Below are 19303 nucleotides of genomic sequence, written 5' to 3' on the forward strand. Positions count from 1 at the left end.
AGAGGGAATTAGTTCCCATACCAAAGAAATCTTACATCCAGACAAAAATCAAAATGTTTTTGGTAGGAAGGGAAGAAGACCTGAAAGGACTTGGAAGAAGAAAACTTCTGAAGACATAAATTAAAAAAACAACAGCTCACATATGAGAAGTGAGCCATTGTTAGGGATGGGGTTTGGGGGGGAAGAGAATTTAAATAGAGCATCACTCTAGTGTTTATAATAAGCAAAATGTCAAATGTTGCAAATTAACTTTTATAGCCAAGGATCAATTTCTTCCAGAAACTTTTTAAGTTTTTAAGTAAAATAGCAATTTTCCCTAGGCAAAAATTGCAAAATCTCTTATTATAAAACTACTGTCAATAACTTTTATCACTATGTAACTGTGTTAAATAAATACATTAAGCCAGCTTGTGGTACACATATTTACTCATTGTGCTGCTGCTGTACTTAGCATTCAAATACTCATTTTAGCCAGTGAGGGAATTCTAACCAGGCATTTTCCTTCTTGATTGTCCATGACCTTTAACATTGGGAATTCTCTCAGCCTCCCTGCCCAGCCCCATTCTGCTGCTCCTCCTACAAGCATAGTTTGAACTATGTGAACACATGCTTCAAGAACAGTGTTTAAAATGACCAATCAATTATTGCCACAGCCTTAGCTCTGAATGACTTCAAGAGAATACTCGGGCAGAGGCAATGGTGGGCTGAGCCAGCACCAACCAGCTCACCACTCACAGTTAAATTTTCAAGGTGAGCATTTACCCTTTGGAACTCGGGGTTTGATTTACTATTCTTTTAACTGTCTAGACTTAAAGTGATAGAGAACATATTTAAAATGTGTTTGTGGCATATTTCTTTTTCTTTTAAACATGTTCAGGCTGCTGGCCAAGTGTTTGACATCTCTGCTGTAGTTTATTACCTCTACAAGAGAGTTAGTGATTTTTCAATTTCAGGTGGTTAGTATATTTGTTTTACTGTAGCTTTTCAAACATTTGATAAATGTTTTTGGAATTCATAGGATTAGTCTCATTATATACGATTTCAGGAATCTACATGGTAATTAAGAAATGAAGATAATAACTCTAGTTTGTACTTTCTCAAAATTTCCTCCATTTTTAAAAACCTCTAAAAGATTTTATTACTCTTTGAATTACATTAATTATCTAAGTTGTGAAATCAAAAGTGAGCAAAAGCCCTGGTATAGGGGCCAGATGCCTTTTATAAAACTATTGAACTATATGGACTTCAAGATACAGGAAATAAATCAAGTAGAAGTGTTTTTTTCTGGAAAGGTTTGCACTGGGTACATGTGATTATTGGAGAAAAAGAATAGGAGCATATATATCCAGACAGACACAATATAAATCTATTATTTGCCTGTTGTTCCAAACTGAGGGTTGAAAGTGGTGGGGCTGATTGTTAACTTGATTGTTAGATAGGAACAGAGAGGTATGTAAGATGCGGCTCTCCATTTCCAAGAGCCTCCATTTCTGGGGCCCCATTTCTGGAGATTTTCAGCAAATAATTAAAAGTTATAAATTCCCTGGTGGGGGAGGGGGGGAATATTTCCCCTAACAATAAAATCATGTATATGAAAGAAGGGCAAGACCATTTTGGATTATCTTCCCTCCTCTTCCTCCCCGCCTTCCAACCCCCAACATTGTCCCTTTTCCACATATCCCCTTCTACAAAATGCTTCTTCCAGAAAACTGGTTTTAATTTTTTAAAATCCATATTTCTTATGCACTTCATGGATTATGGTTCCTTTATATCTGAGAATCCATGGGAACTTTTCATGTAAGTCCCTAGGGGAAAAATGTATATACTGTCAGAGGAGATCCTATAGGGCCTGGTGCCTTTTATCAATCGGGATGCACAATGGAGGATAAATAATGAATTAAATAAAAATTGTGATTTTTGCTGGAAAGAAATAAACTGGTTACATATTTCAGTCATATATAATATAAATCTTATTAATATACCTGTGGGTTTCAAACTGGGGGGATAAGATAGGGGAAAAAGTCATTGATGTAAAAAAAATGCATCAAAACTTTAAAAAAAAATAAATATGCCAATCCTACATCTGGATCCAACTTTCTCTCTTTTAATGCTCTAAAATAGTCACTCTTCACACTTCCTACAATTATAAGCTATGCTTATAAAATTTCTTGAATTGGCTTCTGTTCTTCAATTTGTATATATTTAATATGTGAAACAACTGTAAAACTTCAATTTTTAAAAAGAGGTCTAAAGGCAAATTTGAAGTCACTAATTTCACTTTTTTGGGCTGGCAAAAAGAAACAGTAAATCAAGTCTTGCTATGTGTCCCAGCAGTGTGTGTGAGAACAGAATCTCCATCATGCCAGATCTTTTCAGAACTGGAATAGGGGAGGAAAAAAAAAATCAGTTCATTAGCTATTTGAGGGAAATATTGAAACTATTCTGCTAGTAATTTACACATACCATATCCAGATAGTTGCATCAGCTAAAATAAGCAGTAGCAGTTTGACTAAATGTTTTTGGATTTTTAGGTCTATTCCTCTAAGCTTTTTAGCAGGAAAGACCTGTTTACTAAGGTTTTAGGGATATCAATGTATGAAATTCTAATAAAAGCTGGAAAGCTTCTGAAGATGGCTAATTGTAATGGAAGATTTCCACTAACAGAAGTCGAGGATAAAGACCAGAATCAGAATTGGATTTTTGTAAAACCCGGTTCAAATGCCACATCTTGCAGAGAGTCGTTTGTGTCCCAGACAAATGATGGCATTGTGTTCTTCCAAGGCCAGATTTGTAGGCCCTCTAGCATTCCATCACTGTCGAACAGGTCACCAGGAAAAAGCTGTTCTCTCAAGCTGCAGCGTCCCTGTCTCCCAGACCACCTCTCTGACATGCTTGTCCCGTGTAGTCCCCAAGAAAGCTGAATTTGTACCCAGCATCCTCTGTTCTTCATTTGCTGCAGCCTTCCAAGTCACTCAGGTCGGTTGTGGCCTGCTGCGGAACAAAAGAGCCCATTGCTGAGAGAGGTTTGCTGTCAGCTATCCCCCTCATAGACCAGTCTGCGTGCCCCCTCTGGCCCTCCTTTTCTTTTACTCCCTAGTTCTCAAGCATGTCCAGAATAACTGAAATTTTTTCCAGTTCTGCAGTTTGCAACCCCCCCCCCCCCCCACACACACACACACCCTTGTGTGTCTACACCACCTACTTGCTTCCAGGGAAGCTGGGGGGAGGGGCCCAGAAGAGCCCTGTAAGCCGGAGCCACAATTAGGAGCCCAGATAGTCTGACTCTAATGTTCAGCTTATTCTTTTGGCGATAAATGGAATCTTATGTATTTTAAAAGTGTGTGATTTGGGGGAAGGTGTGGATCCTCTTCGCTGTGCAGATCACATCCTTCCATGCCAGAGTGATGTTTTCAGAAGGTATGACCAAAAGCACCAAGCCCTGGTGGCCAGAGGATGGTCCTCCTTAGGCTGGCTCTTACCTGGAGCCTGACCAGACTAGTAGCACCCCCCATACTTGGCCCAGGATCAAGTGAGTACTTAATAGGCTGATTTCCCTGGCATAGGAACTGAGGAGGGAACTCTTACAGTCCACACAGGCTGGCACCTTCTCTGCCCTTTCCAGAGATGAGCCATTTGCTCAGGCTCACCCAGCCATTACGCCGAGGCCAGACTTGAATTCAGGCTCCTGGCCCTAGGCGGGCGGAATCTCCACTAAGCCACACTACCTTTTCCCTTTTTTTGGCAGGGGTGGCAATCAGTGTTAGTGACTTACCCAGGATCACACAGCTAGTAAGAGGCTGAATTTGAACTCAATCCCTCCTGACTCTGGGGCTTCTGTACACTGCTTTATGTTAAATGTTACATTATATAATATTGTGTTACATATATATAACATATGTGTTTTATATGTTAAAGCAAAAGTTTTGAAAGAAATATCCTGGCCTGGATATTAGAATGGAATTAGAGGTCAGGCCCCCTCCTGGCCTGTCTGGGGATTGTCTCAGCTGGGAAGGGGCGTGCTGCCCACTCACCAGGGAGGCGGCGGAGACGGCAGGCAGAACACAGCAGAGCTGTTTGAGTAAGGCTTGCTGCACCTGCAGAGGAGACAGAAGCGTGAGCCGGTGCGGTGCCCAGAGCCCCCTTTGGAAAGCTGAGCCAACACTCTCACCTTCTTATCCATGAGGCAGCCGAAGACTAGGATGAAGATCCCCTGAGAGTAGAGAGGGAGAAATGCTCTGGTAGGTGAATACAGAACTCAGCTCATAAGCAAAATTGCATTTCCTACCCCTTTTTACTGCTCTTGTCACTGGGATTGATTGGGAAGCCTACCATTTTCTCGAGTTATTCTCCCCTACATCTAACGCCTGCTTCAATCAAGTCTTAAGATTCCTCCCCTGGAGTATTTGTCTAGTTTGTGTCATGTGGAGGAAATTAGGGGAAATTTCACTTAAATACTCTTTATTTTGAGTATTGTTATATTTGTGGACTTTCTTCAGTACTTGACAAGAGATCGGTGGGGATGGACATGCTCTCCGACAATGCAGATGACAGTCCCTCCACACTTATTCCTGAGCTGCTGGTGACCCACTTGTGATTTAGTTAAGCTCATCTTCAGGTGGCAGTCTCTCTCCGGGAATGTATTTATTGGAAGCCTTTCCAGCTTGAGCTCTGCCACTGAGCCCAGGATGACCCTCACATGTTTACTGCCCGTGTGATCTTGGGTAAATCACCTAATTGAGTCTTAGGGTTCTCATCTGTAAGATGAAAGGGGTCGGGCAAGACGGCCTGAGCCCCCTTACAGCTTTAGCTCCATGATCCTATGAGTCACCTCACCATGAGCCATTGGAGTAAATCTTCAGTCAAGGTATATTTTTATAAGGTCTATCAAAAGAATTTGAAGTAGTGACAATTTTAGGGATCCAGAAGTGGTGGTCTTTGGTATCTGGGACTGAATAACTGCTCAGGTATAGGCTAATGCAAATAAAGTCATTCTCTCATTTACCCCCAACATCCCTGGGGAAGAGGATTGTTATTTTTGCTCTTTTGCAACTAGAGAAAGTGATTCAAAGGAGGGAAAGAACCAACCTTGACTACAAAAAGTCTGGGAACAGAGACTTGGTAATGGTTCTCAAGGCTTGCCCTTATGTCAAAGTCCCTAGAGGGGAATATCTCAAGGAATGCCACATCAGTGGTTCTGAAAACTAGAACCTTAAAACTTGGAGTTCCTTGGGAATCTTGGCAGGTAGGGGAAAGTAGGGAAGCAGGAAAGGGGGGGAGGAAGGGTTAAGACTGAAGCTAGGAAGCTGATTAGCAAATGGGTTGTGGATTACAATAGATCTTGTAGCTATGTACTACAATACTAGTGTTGCATTACTCTCAGCAATACAATGATTCAAGACAATTCCAAAAGACTCAGCCATGGAAAACGCCATCCACATTCAGAGAGAGAACTTTGGAGTTTGAATGCAGATCAAAGCATACTATTTTCACTTTTTTGAAGGGGAGGTGCCTTTTCCCTTTTGTTCTGTTTCTTCTTCCACAACATGACTAATGTGGAAATATATTTACATGATTTTGTATGTACAAGCTATATCAAATTGCTTGCTGTCTTGAGTTAGGAGGAAGGGAGGGAGAAAAAATTTGAAACTCAAAATCTTACTAAAAAATGAATATTGAAAACTATTTTTATGTGTAATTGTAAAAATACCATTTCCTAAAAAATAAACAAATGTGTTTGCTGTTGATTTCTTTAAAATGACTGCTATTAACTAGGTAAGTATCACTGCCAGATAGTCAAGGGCAATAAGGACAACCAGGACTTTTTCACTTACCTGGGAAGTATTGAGAACTGTGAACAGGTAGTGAGGGATCTTGTTGCCTCCATCCATCAGAGTGGCCAAGCCCAGGACCCAGGTCAGACCGAAGATGGGCATAAGGATGAACAGCGCCTTGATCACTCCTAGAAGGGCCTGCCGCCTCTCAATCTGGGGCCCCTCCGACAACGAGGGCCTCAGCAGTTTCACCACGGCCATCGCCAGCACCAACCCGTTTGCGCCCACGATGGCTAAAACCGGCCCCACAAAAGTATAGAGCGCTCCTCCCTTCCCATCCAACCAGCAGGCGTCTTCCCGTAAATACTGTCCCCGAGGGAGGTACAGGCCCAGCGCTGCACCCGCAAATCCCAGCGGGCACAGGTAGCCCAGGATGAACATGACGGGCAGCACGTGGCGTTTGGACAGCTGGTGGAAGACGAAGAGGAGCTGATGAGCTAGCACCAGAGCCTGCGCCAGCATCCAGAAGAAAGCAGCCAAGTAGAAAAAATGGCAGAGGAAGGTAACAGCCGGGCACAGTGGGCTGGGGGGGCCTAGGGACAACAGTGACGTCCCAAGAAAGAAGGTGTCCGCAGCAAGCAGGCAGAGGACGACATTGAGCAAGGCCACGTGGCGGAAGTAAGAGATCTTATTTCTGATAACAGCCCTCCATACGACTCTGTATGTCCCCAGGCATGACAACAGGGCCACTATGGAGGCCCCCAAGCCCCCCTGGGTCAGCAGTGTCAGAGTCGGGCTGTCTGGGACAGAATGGGGAGACATGAGGACGGAGAAGGAGGTTAGGTGCACGCAGACGCACCGAGCGGTGCTGCCGGGCTCCCCTGCTCCAGCCTCGCAGCCCTCCCCGGACCAGGCACCGGCACCCTGGAAGAGGCTGTGGTCCCAGAAGACACAAGTAGGAGTGCCCTTTGTGCCCCCAAAATCCATGATGATTTCCACCTTGGTTACAGTCTGATTGCCATCTTTGATGGAGTTGGAGAGAACCAAGTCAGGAGCGGCGTAGAGCGAATCCCTCACGCCTTGCCCATAGTTCCTAGGCAAGATCCGGCCCAGTTTATCCAGCACCACACTGGTGATGCTGACGTGGCCAGTCTCCCAGGCCAGCTGGGCCAGGGCATGGCGGGGGATTTTTGCTCTAAGAGGAGGATGAGTGGAGAAGGAGACACTGTAGTCCTTTGGGGTCACAGGTCCAAGAAGGTGGGTCTGTAGCTGCACATTGGGCAAGGTAAGGTGGAAGGGGTGGTCACTGGAGCACAGGCTTCCCCCCAGGCTCTCCACAGCCTGCAGGATTGCTGAACTCATTGAGGGCGCCTGGGCCTGGGCTGGGGCCCAAAGAGAATTGGGATCCAACTCCAAGAGGTCATTTGTGGCCATCAGAAAATCCTGCAGCCATCCAAGACACAGATTAGCTCTAGTTGGAGAGAGCCATGGACTCAGCCAAGGCCACGGGTAACTTTGCTTGGTTTCCTCTCCCCAGAGAAAATCAAAAGTGGAGAAAGGAGGGCACATGTGTGAAGGAAGTCGGCGATCTAGTCACTGCCCAGCGAATTATTGACACACACTGGCTACAGAGTCTCCTTCCAAATGGCATCTACCGGCTAGACGGCCCACTGCTTGGCATCCCTTGTGCCACCTGAAAGGGTGTGTCTTCAGCTCTTTCCCCTCTGATATATCCTAGTGCTTGTGGATCAATAACTATGCATAGCAATCAATGATGGGGGTCAACACTGGCATAAATTGGGGGAAGAGTGTGTATCACATGCAATGTGTTTGTGTTAGGTTGTCTTTCACAGATTCTGTCTACTTTTGTACCATGTGCCACGAGTATACATGGACAATTCCCAACACACGTACACTTACACACACACACACACACACACACACCTGCCTTTTAAATGAGGATTTATGCATATTCATTTATGCAATGCTCATTTGTATGCTCACAATTGTATATACATGTATGATGGTGAGTAAATTTGCTGTCTACATTTGGTGTTTGTTAGGGTCCATGTCCATGTGTCTGTATATAAAAATGAACACATGGCAGACATCTGAGCTTTCAACCAGCTCTCCCTCTCCAGAACTCCATGTTCATCCCAAGCTTGAGGCACTTTTGCAGGTGTGTTGCAAGGAATGGACAAGCCGGAAGACAAACATGGATTATTAGGAAGAACTAGTATCCACAAGCCCAAGAGCTTGCCTAACAGGGCAGAGATTCCCAGGAGCAGGCCAAAAAAAATACCGAATGCTTTAGCATGTCTCCCACCTGTTGTCCCCTCGGACCTGTGACTCCGGAGATTGTGCTCACCTCCAAGGTCTGGCGGTGAAGTGCTGTCCCGGACCGGGTCACCACCTGGGCCAAGATCTTCACGGTGTCCGACAGCGCTAATAAGTCAGAAGGGGAACTCACAACTGCCACCTGCTCCCGCAGCTGCGCCATGAGCTGCGGCACCTTCTTCCCTGGCTGTCCTTGGCCTGCCAACAACAGCTGCATCAGAAAGAAAGGGGAAGGGAGAGAGAGCACTGGGCGAGGGCCTTGGGATAAGGGCTCTGAAACAAGCTGCTGGGTGCTGTGCCTCGCCATCCTGCACAGTCCCACACATCCTGGCTCAGGAGGTGACCCTAGCTTAGGACGAAATTCTGCCCCACAAAAAGTGCTTCAGAAGCTTCACCTGGGCTGAATGTAACATGGCCACTAGCCTCACATCGGTACAGCTGCTGCTGACGGGTCCCCAGGTGCCTCTGGCCCCACAGGGCCTTTCAAGCACTCCTGTCCTGTTCGCAGGACATGGGATCTGGGCCACGAGTCCAGCTTTCGTGGCATTCCAGTTACCACCCAAAGAATCCTGGGGGCAAGTAGTATCTCCATCTAAAGGGATAAACACAAGACATTCAGTGCTTTTACAGGAGCGCTTTCTTTTCTGTGAAGAATTTTCCCACAATTAGGGAATCCTGTCCACCTGATCAGGGAGCATTCTGGAACAATTTTAAGTCTGTCTCTGCTCTGGGATACAGCTGACGTTTCTAGATCTTTCTGGGCATAAAGAAGACCTATAACCCTTGCAAGCAGAGGTCACTGTTCATCAGGCACAGATCCTAGACAAGTCTGCCTACTCTGAATCACAGTAAAGAAGAGAGGGACCGGTGAGAGCCTGGGCGAGGCTTCCTACCCTGCACGATGGAGATGGTTACAGGGATGCTCACAGGGTCCAGTCCTGGGCTCTGCAGTTTACAAGTGTACTCGGTATCATTCTCGGGGCAGCTTGGCACAACCAGAGTGAGACACTGTGGCCCAGAGGTCCTGGACAAAAGTTCTGGAAAAGAGGAAGAGAAAGGAACTCTGTTGCTAGAATGTCAGCCATGAATGCCAATTGTCCTTGAATGTTGGTGGCACCATAAGCTTAGAGCTCAAAGAAATAGTGCAATCCATGTAGTCCAATATCTTCATTTTACAGATGAAGAAAATTCATCTGGCAGAAGTGACTTATCCAGTGTCACAGAACTTAACAATAATGGTTCTTATGTATGCATACATTGTATTTAACATACTTTAACATATTTAACATGTAGACCTTTAACATTTAACATGGGGGGAAGGAGGGGAAAAATTGGAACAAAAGGTTTTGCAACTGTCAATGCTGAAAAATTACCCATGCATATATCTTGTAAATAAAAAGCTATAATAAAAAAAACAAAACAAAACAAAATCATGCCAGGCTAAAAAAAATAATAATGGTTTTTATAAATTTTGAATCCAGCTGCAAATTCAGGAATCTCTTTTCCCATTATGCCACGGCACCTCCCTCTATATTTGTGAAGTAGAGAGAAGCTGAGGATATGCGGATAGAAGTGAGAAAGCTGATAGAACTGATACAATCATTCTGGAAAAGAATTTGGAATTATGTGAGAAAAGTCACAGAACTCATCATATCCTTTGATCCGAAAATCCAGTGGACATGTACCCCCATGGAAGTCAATGATTTACAAAAAAAATGTCCCATATCAGTGAAAATATTCATAGCAGGGCTTTTTTGCAGTAGCAAACAAAGAAAAATGGTAACAAAGGGTGTTTCTATCATTTGGGGGATGATTGAGCGAACCATGATATAAAGTTGTAAGGGAATATATACGTGTGTGTAATAAGGAGTTTGAGTTGATAGGGAAACAAGAAGTCTTGTACGGACTTGTGCAGGGTCTGGTAAGCAGAACCAGAAGAATATGTACATACATGTATTGTGTATGTGTGTATACGCATACAACGTCACAATAGAAGAAATGAAAAGAATATAAAAAGACACTTAACTCAGGATAGATGCAATGAGTAATACTGAGTCCAGAGGGCGGGCTACCAGGGCTACCAAAGTGTCAGATATGGAGAAACACAGCGGCGTGGTCAGTTTTGCTTGGTTCATTTTCATTATTACAAGGGAAAATATTTAATGGAATTTTCGAAGAACATTCCAAATTATCAAGGAAAAGTCAGCTAATACTTGTCATCAGGGTCCCAAAAGATGAGAAGGGTCAAACTTTGACCTTTTCCTCCCCATCTCCACCAGCTTACTCAAGCTGAGCATGACGAACAACGTGTTTTTAGAGCAGCCCGTATAGAGATAGTGAGAGTTAGAGAGGAGACCACCTTCCCCCAGCAGCCCGCGCCCCTCGCACCTGTGGCATTAGATGGGTTCGGAGGGCTCCAGGAGACGGTGTAGTTCAGATCTGTGCTGGGGATGCAGCATCTCAACTGGAAAGCAGAGAAGGCATTGCAGGAAACAGAAAGCTGCCTCGGGTGTCCCAGCACATCATCGGCCTGCAGGGGCACTTTGACCACTTGATGCAGCTCCCACTGGAAACCCCGGGACTCAAAGCGGCACACGTACCGGCCTGCGGGCACACGTACCGGCCTGTGGGCACCCACTGACTTTCACACGCTTCCCCACACTCCTACTGGCCATGCCGCTTTGTAGCAGAGAATCTGGTAGCTCAGAATTCCTCCCTCCGTCTCCCCAACCCTTTTACCCTATTCTGCCACTGTGGGATCCTAGTGCTGGCCCAGAACATGGGGACCTGGCCTGGGGAAGGATAACACAATTTGCCTCTTATGGTTCAGTCATTTTTCCAGTTGTGTCACTATGGCCCCATTGGGGGTTTTCTTGGCAAAGATGTTGGAGTTGTTTTGCCATTCCCTTCTCCAGCTCATTTTACAGATGGGGAAACTGAGGCAAACAGGGTTAAGTGACTTGCCCAGAGACACAGAGCTAGTAAGTACCTGAGGCCAGATTTGATCTCTGGAAAATGAGTCTTCCCGACTCTAGGCCCAGCACTCTGCACTATGGCGCCGCTTAGTGGCCACAGTTGGTTTGGCTTAATTGGGTGTTACAAGGAAGGAATACACATGGTAGGGAAATAAATTGGGATCTGTTTAAGTATAACAATTATAAAATCTACAGAATATGCATATAGTACATAGTAGACATATAACGATTGATAGTCTTTTTAAAGAAGAAACGTTAGCAAGAAAGCATTATAGGACTGAATTACTTGCTATTTAGGGGAGGGAGGGAGAAAAATTTGGAATTCGAGGTTTTGCAAGAGTGAATGTTGAAAATTATCTTTGCATGTGTTTTGGGAAAAAAACTTGTTATTTAAAAAAGACAGGAAAAAACGAAAGGATTATAGGATTATAAAATGGAAGGCCGAGTAGTCCTTTAGAGGACATTCCCTTTTCCATAAATAGGTCTCTGGTGTGGAGATTTAACACCTTTTGTAGTCATCCTTCGGTTATTTCAGTCACGTCTGACTTTTACCGGGAAAGATCACAGTGGTTTGCCATCTCCTTCTCCAAATCATTTTTACAGATGAGGAACTGAGGCAAACAAGGTTAAGTGACTTGCCCAGGTCAAAGAGTTGAGTCTGAAGCTGGATTTGAACTCATGAAGGTGAGTCTTCCTGATTCTAAGCCCAGTGCTCTCTCCACTGTGCCCCCTCGCTGCCCCTTCTGATATCTTTAGGATAGTATTAATAATGATTCATATTTACTTAACATTTTAAACTTATAAAGTATTTTATATAAGGTACTCACTTCATCCACGAAATCCTATGAAGGGCAATGCAAAAATTATTATACCCATTCCACAAAGAAGAAACTAAAGCTCAGAAATTAAATGATTTGCCCATAGTCATATAATGGTAGACTGGAATTAGGATCACAAGGTCCCTGACTTAGAGCTGGAAGGAACCTAGAGGCCATTTAGTGTACCACCAATCCCACCCCCCACAACATTTCACAGATGAGGAAACAGCCCCAGGATACATAAAGCAACTTGCCCAAGTTACAGGTAATGAGTGGCAGATATGATCCGTACCCAGGCCCTCTGACTCCAGCTCCTGCAGACCTTCCACTGCACCTTGCAGCCCTCTTGCCATAGGATTTAGAGCTGGAAAGAACCTCAGAGATCATCTAATTCCCAAGCCTTAGTTTATAGATGAGGAAGTGAAATGGCTTGTCTAAGATCACACAGCTAGCAAATAGCAGGGTTGGGATTCCCCTAGATCCCAATGACTAGAACCCAAGCTGTTGGGTTATAGGTCCAGGTTTCTACCTTCTCTCCCTGCCCCTTCACTAGCCTCCCATCAGCTTCCTTGAATGCCTTTCACATTATTAACAAATCTCACTATCACATAACAGGAAACTTTGTTGGTCCAATTACAGCTCCCTTTTTCTTGTTTTCTTGTTGAAACAGTGGGAGATCCCACAATCTCCATGTAATAATATTCTCCATGTTTTTACGTATACTTCTTACCTTCCCTCTTTGCTTTCAAACCTCCTGGCTCAACAATCAGGACAAGAAAGCAAATAATAGGAAGAAAAGGAGGAAGCTACCTGCCCAATCTTGGGAGACATTGGTGATGGTGAGGAAAGCCCGGTCCTTCTCGGCACTAAGGGACACCTGAGTTCCAGATTGTAGTGTCACTGGGGTTTGGTTCTCCACTGGCTGCAGGTACCAGCTCAGATGAGTGGCCTGGTGGCTAAGGAGCATGGCCAGGGTCAGGGTGCTGCCAGGACTAGGCAGTGATGAATCCAGATTCAACGTCCCAGGGACTAGTGAAGAAGCCAAAATAGAAGAAAATCAGGAGGAAAAGGAGATTTTCAGAATAAACCTGGTGCTTCTGCTGCTGCTTTTCTAGCAATCAAGCAAGAAGACTGGAGATGGCCCTGGATGCAATGGAAGACCTTGACCTTCTTAAGCCAACTTCTTCAACAGGACTGTTTGACTAAGGACTGTTTTACTAATTCAGTAATTAAGAGGAGGTAGCAATTGAGGCAAAGAATCTCTTCTTTCATCTAGTAAAAAAAAATCAATCTAAATAAATAAATGATTCTCAGGATTATTTACATCACCTCCCCCAATGTAATGGTCCTCTTCAAGAATGAAGTGCAAAGCAAGATAGCTGCATAAATATGAAAACATATATGGTCTATTTAACATATACTTTAACATATTTAACCTGCATTGGACTACCTGATATCTAGGGGAGGGGTGGAGGGAAGGAGGGGAAAATTTGGAACAGAAGGTTTTGCAAGGGTCAATGCTGAAAAATTACCCATGCATATGTCTTGTCAATAAAAAGCTATAATAATAAAAAATAAATAAATATTAAAAAAGAATGAAGAATAAACAATAATCAATCAATTAACAAAGTGTTTATGTAAGTGCCTCTTCTGTATTAGGCAATGGAGATACAAAGAACAAAAATGAAATAGTCTCTGCCATTTAGGATACAATAGCTTGTTTTCCAGAAACTCCTAGCCAAGGTTCTACCAAATAAATTATCAATGTGGGGTTTTTTTTGTTTTGTTTTGTTTGTTTTTTCTGAAGAGCATGAAGACAGGAAGAGGGAAGGAAGGTGTCATACACTGGACACTCAAAGCCACCTCATTCTCCCTGACTCTCCCTGACTCTCCCCTGCCCCAAACCAACCTACAGGACTCCATGCTAGGTGCTCAGGATTTGGAAGAACTATAGTTTCTATTTCTCACCACTCCTCTTATCCCTTGTTCTGGTCAGCTCTGGCTTACTCCCTCTGATCTTGACTCCACCCATTTTGGCCTGCTCTCACCAAGGGAAGGAAATTTGATTGACCTGCCCAGAGCTAAATTAACCATTTTGCTGTTGCTTTAGCAGTCCCTAGGAGTTTAAAAAAAAAAAAAAAAAAAAGAAAAAAAAAAAGATGCCTGCACAAACCTGGATAAAACTCTTGGACAAGTTTCTTCCTGCATGTGACTGGGTGTGGCTAAGAGGTTCCAGAGCCTCAACAAAGCTCCTATTATTTTAATAAGAAATAAGGGTGCATGTGAACTATTACCCAGAAATTTCCTCCCCTTGAGCAGATGTGGGTGGAATAACAGGCCTATGAAGACTTTAGTCTGTTCATTTCTGCCTATTTTTTTCCACGACTTTGAGCCACAAGCCCAGGATCTGTATTTACTGGGAAATTAAGTCCTACTATCCTGACCTAGTCTCCTTAAAAGGACTAGAATCTTCCTTTATTGCAAAGAGTCCAAGGACTTCAAGGTGATGATGTGTAGGAATAAGATCTCCTCTGCTTGGAGACATAGGTTCAAAAATGAAAAAATTCGAGAACTCCAAAAAAAGGAAGTTTTATTTTTCACTAAGACTCTCTTAGCGGGCAGATTTTTTAATGAAGAAATTTGCCAAGAAAGAGTTGGGAAAAAAACCTATTTTATGAGCAAACCTGGGGGCAGTTTGAACTGATTATCAGACCAGGATCTCCCAACTGAATGAAAATCACTTTGAAGCTTTTTCAGCCTGAATGGGGGCTCCGGTTTCCCAAAAATATCAATTGAATGATACTGGTCCGGAGAATATGCCTCTTCCTAGACTCTCTGGAGCCTGGGAGATCCCAATCTCTCTTCTTTTGCAGATCAAAGGGGACATAGTTTCAGTGATTATTTTACACAATTTTTACAGCGTTCACCCTCATCAAAAGGATTTATGAGGATGAAAGATTCAGATCAGATTAGAGGCTAGAATGGGCTAGCTACACTGATTCAGAGGAATGAGGAAGGAGGCTTCTTGGCAAAGAAGTCATTGGATACTCTTATCAGCATTTATTAAGCAGTAAGTATCCAAATAGAAAAGAAAGTCACCCTGTCTTGAAGAAGCTTACTTTCTTTGATCTGACTTGGTCCATCCCTCCAATGGACGGGGGCTTGACTGGTCTGCCCAATGCCATATCATTGATCCTCCTCATGTCAGTTACTTAATCATAACCAATACCAGACCCTCCTCACCCGGTGGCAGCAACTGGCAGTACCCAGTGTTAGGATGTTGGAAAATGATGCAGTTACAGGAACGGAAATAATCTGAACCATGGCAGGAATTGTGGTGGTAGCAGAGGCTGACATTCCATCCATGCCCAGGTAGGCAGAAGCAGCTGAAGCCCCCATCATGTCTTGCAGCACACACTGTAGAAGACATGAAACGGGCAAATTGACCAAGAAAACCAAAGCCCAAGCACCACCTCATGTGCCAGGGCCAGCTTCTGGGAAGCACTCAGAAAGAGCCCCAGGTCACAGAATGACAGGGTCATTCACAGCCAAACAGGTATTGGCTGCTTCTTAATAGAGTAGTAGTGGGAGTGATCCCTGGATCACACATAACAGGAAAGGTAGAGAAAGGCACGGTCTAGGTTTGAACCATCTCCTAGGAAGATATTACCTGCAATGCTCTGACTCACAAGAGGCCTCGCCCCATTGAAGCTGCCACCAGGAAAGTCACGAGGTGTTTTCTGATCCATTCCTCTCTCCCCTCTCCCTCCTACCCACCTCTACCCCTCCCACTGTAATCACTTCTCCCAAGCTTTGGAAATTTGCTTCTAATGTACTTTGTTTTCCTCCTCCTCCCCCAACCCTCTTCTATCCTTTTTTCTTTGTTTCCCTAGAGCCCAGAGAAGGCCCATTCCCATAGTAAATTATTATTGCTTGCTGAATTTAATTGAAAATTGAGGTGAAGGGAATGGGGAAGTAGGGAAGCCCATCCTTACTTTGAAGAAAATAAGAGCACTTACCTGTTCTGTCTTAACAAGTAGTCCTGGCCTCATTGTCCTACAGCATTGTCCCCAACACTGTCCTTGAGGGGGCTTCCTGAGGACTGAGGAGGAGGGTGGCCAGCTGCCCACTCCACCTCTTCACCCCCTTCCCACAAAGGCACTGAGAAAGGAGAGGTAGCGAACAGTGTCCTACCTCTGTCTTACCTGTGGTGAGACTGATGGCAATGAGCTCTCTTACAGAGTGGGGAAGAGTCGGGTTAGTAAAGAAGGATGGGGTCCAGGTCTTTTCTAGCACTTCCATTTGCACATAAGCAGTAAAGAGAGTTGTTTCTAGAAGAATAGAGGAGGTTATGGAATCCAGGGGACTATATGAGGGTTATCTCTACCCTCTTGTTTCCTACACTCATCTACAAAGATTTGGCACCAGTAGCAATTGATGCTTCATTTCTCTGCACTAGGAGTCAACCAGATAGACATTTCTTCCTGTGTCTCTCCATGGTCCCATCTCCTATTCCCTCTCTTTGCTCAAACTGAGGTCCCCTTGTGATCAGCTCACCAACAGCTTGCCCCAGTTGGTAAGTGGTCCGTCCCTCCGTTGTCAGACTCCAAGTTTCCTGGAACAGAGCAAAAAGAAGAACTCTCATCCATCAGGGGAAAGAACATATGCAGCCTTCTGCTCTGTCCCAGGGACTTCCTTCTTTGAAGTTTCCTTCAGCGTATTCCCCTGAAGTTTTCTTCTTTCTGTTACTTTTCTAGCCTCCTTTCTTGGCCTGGAAATGGTTGCAAGTAGAAGATAAGATTATTTGTGGCAAGGCCAGCCTGGGTCTGGAAGAGATTATGCAAACTCAACAAAGTCCACATACTTTGTTTAGTCTCTTCCTATATTTACATATTGCTGGGTTGGTTTTACCTGATTAAATTCCAGGAGTTTGGGCCTCTCAGATAAGAAGCTAGACTTTAGAAGCTAGGGGAAGTGACCAGTCTGGTACCTACTAAGATCTGCCTACCAGATAGAAGAGAAACTCCTGGAGGATCAGGACTGTGGCACTTATCTCTATATCCTACCACCACGATAGTGCCTGGAAATAGTAGGCATTTAGTAAAGGGTCAGCAAGGAGGGAGAAACCTTCCCTAACAGGCAAATGTCTTCTAGCCTACTTTCCCTCTTGCATTACTTCTTTCCATTAAAAAAAAAAAAATACTTATGTATTTCATAACCTTCCATAAAATAAATATTCAGATACACAAATAAGTACAAGTCTCCAAAGAAAATGTATGTGTTATCATCATCTTCTATTATTTACAATGTTTTTTTAAAGATATATTCATTTTTAACAAAGAAGCAAGGTAACAATTATGAAATCATCCTGTTTCATGCTGTAATCCCTTGGGGAACAGGGAGAATGCTAGACTACAGTTTCAATCTTACATAATATATCCTCTACCTGCAGGCCCTGGCAAGTCAGCACCCAAATCTGTAAAATGGGGAATAATAATAATACCTACCTCACAGGTTATTCTGAGGATCAAATGAAATATATATTTTGCAAACCTTAAAATTCTTAACTATTTTTAGGTGATTAATTACTATTAACACCCTTCTTTGCTTAATAAACTCAGCTTTCTCCTTTCCTTCATCTCTCCAGCTGAATGTCCTTACATATACCTTACATATGCTTCCTACTCTTCTTGTCCCCCAAGCCCTATTATCTTTCAAGGGATTTTCCTTCAGATCAACTCCTTTTTCAATGTACTTCTTTATTTTTGCCATATTTATTCTGGAGAATATAAAGTCTCTTCTAATGACATGTAGGGGTATTTTACTAAAATGTACAGGTGATTCATAGTGTATGTCAGACTTTAAATATTCCAGTTCTGGCACCTTTAAGCTGAGAAACATTGGATAAGTCATTTCATTTCTCTTGGCCAGTTTCCTCATGTAAAATCAGTAAGTAGGATTAGACTTTAAGTCCCTACAGTTCTAAATCTGTAAAAACCTAATGTAGTATTTATTTCTCTCTCAATATACTAGAAAAGAAAACAGAATCTTATATTTAGGATAAACCTTTTTATCAGTAGATATAGAAACATCAGAGATAAAAACAGATAGACAAAAAAAGGATGCCGGGAAATCTTACAACCAATCTCTAATCTACATATTACTTCTTCTCTGGTAACCTTTTTTCATCCTTTAATTACCCAAACCTTACAAACTCTCAGTGATACTCACAGTTTGAGATGCTCTGATAGCTATGTGGCTCAACAGGTGGAAATTCATGGCCAGAAGCAGCAGGCCAGCCATCGGGTTAGTAATGGGACAGGTTAGCAATGGAATGGCTAAGAAGGTTTCTCTGTTGGTTGTCTTATGAAAATTTCCACCAGCCCATGGTCAGGGCGTCAATAGGCTAAAAGAATGGAAGGAAAGGGGATGGAGCTTAGAACGGGAAGTGCCATACACCACAAATGTATCCAATCAAATGGATGGGGGAAGTAGTGAGCTCCCTACTTTTACCATCTGAAACCCAGGGATCCAAGTTAAGAGGTCTGACCCAGCTGCCATCTAGGTGTCCTCTCCCTGACATGAGTTTGTTTGTTTGTTTTTAAATACAAGACATTTTTAATTAACATTCACAGAAAAACAAGGAAAATGTCACAAAAATACAATTTCGAGTGAATATTCTACTGGATCATATAGAATTAGTTGTTCAGGGTCATCTTGGCAGAGACACTAGAGATGTTTTGCCATTTCCTTCTTCATCTTGAAGGGGGGGGGGGGAACTGTTTCTTTTACTAAGAAACTATTTCCTTGTGATCTGTGATCCCTTTTGGAGTCTCAGCCCCTCCTGGGGAAGGCATATCCCCCCCTGATAACTTATCTTTCGGGGATGTCAGAGCCTTTGATTCAATTAGAAATCCTGGTCAAAAAGCACCCCTTTGAAGTGTTGTTAATTCCAATAGGAGATCCGGACTGAAAACTGATAAGAATCTAAGCGTGGGAGCTTCTGAAATCCCCACCTGGTCAGGTCAGCTCAGGCTGTCCCAGCCCCCACTAAGAAATCCAATATAACAGCTTCCTTCCACTAAGGTCTTTGCAGATGGCCCTAGATAGCTTGAGATCTCTGTCACTCTCAGCTGCCAGGATCCTTCTGCACACTGAGAAAGCATTCTCAGTGCCAAAACTCCGTTTCCCACTAGAAACTGATTTCTATCCAACAATAAACTTTCATTTTGCTACTAATAATTCGGGAATGAGTGAATTCTTTCACTCCTAAACCTGCAGCTGATTTAAAGGGGATTCTTATTGCCACTCACCTCTTGACCGCCAGGAATTGAGACTATTCAACTGCATCAAGTTCATTTTATAGATGAGGAAATTGAAGCAAACAGGGTTAAGTGACTTG

At 43.5% G+C, this 19303-nt stretch overlaps 1 protein-coding gene across 3 annotated transcripts; it reads right to left on the reverse strand.

Annotated features, from left to right (window-relative positions):
• Window positions 1–867: 867 nt before the first annotated feature.
• ADGRF3 (adhesion G protein-coupled receptor F3) lies at window positions 868–16715 on the reverse strand. Of its 3 annotated transcripts, none has more exons than XM_074300097.1 (12): window positions 16459–16715; window positions 16107–16232; window positions 15145–15318; window positions 12712–12930; window positions 10497–10712; window positions 9002–9145; window positions 8504–8700; window positions 8140–8319; window positions 5832–7214; window positions 4169–4210; window positions 4032–4094; window positions 868–2991 (listed from the first exon to the last, which is right to left on the reverse strand). In XM_074300097.1, exons 1-12 carry the CDS (start codon window positions 16544–16546, stop codon window positions 2947–2949), a joined length of 2877 nt encoding a protein of 958 aa, XP_074156198.1. In that variant the 5' UTR covers window positions 16547–16715; the 3' UTR covers window positions 868–2946. The 3 variants fall into 3 exon arrangements, with proteins under 3 accessions (XP_074156198.1, XP_074156199.1, XP_074156201.1); XM_074300098.1 differs by lacking the exon at window positions 16459–16715 and adding an exon at window positions 15921–16003 and having other exon boundaries at window positions 16107–16158; XM_074300100.1 differs by lacking the exons at window positions 15145–15318; window positions 16107–16232; window positions 16459–16715 and having other exon boundaries at window positions 10497–10572; window positions 12712–12866.
• Window positions 16716–19303: the final 2588 nt, after the last annotated feature.

This window comes from Sminthopsis crassicaudata, chromosome 3, assembly GCF_048593235.1.
Source record: "Sminthopsis crassicaudata isolate SCR6 chromosome 3, ASM4859323v1, whole genome shotgun sequence".
Classification (NCBI taxonomy): Eukaryota; Metazoa; Chordata; class Mammalia; order Dasyuromorphia; family Dasyuridae; genus Sminthopsis; species Sminthopsis crassicaudata.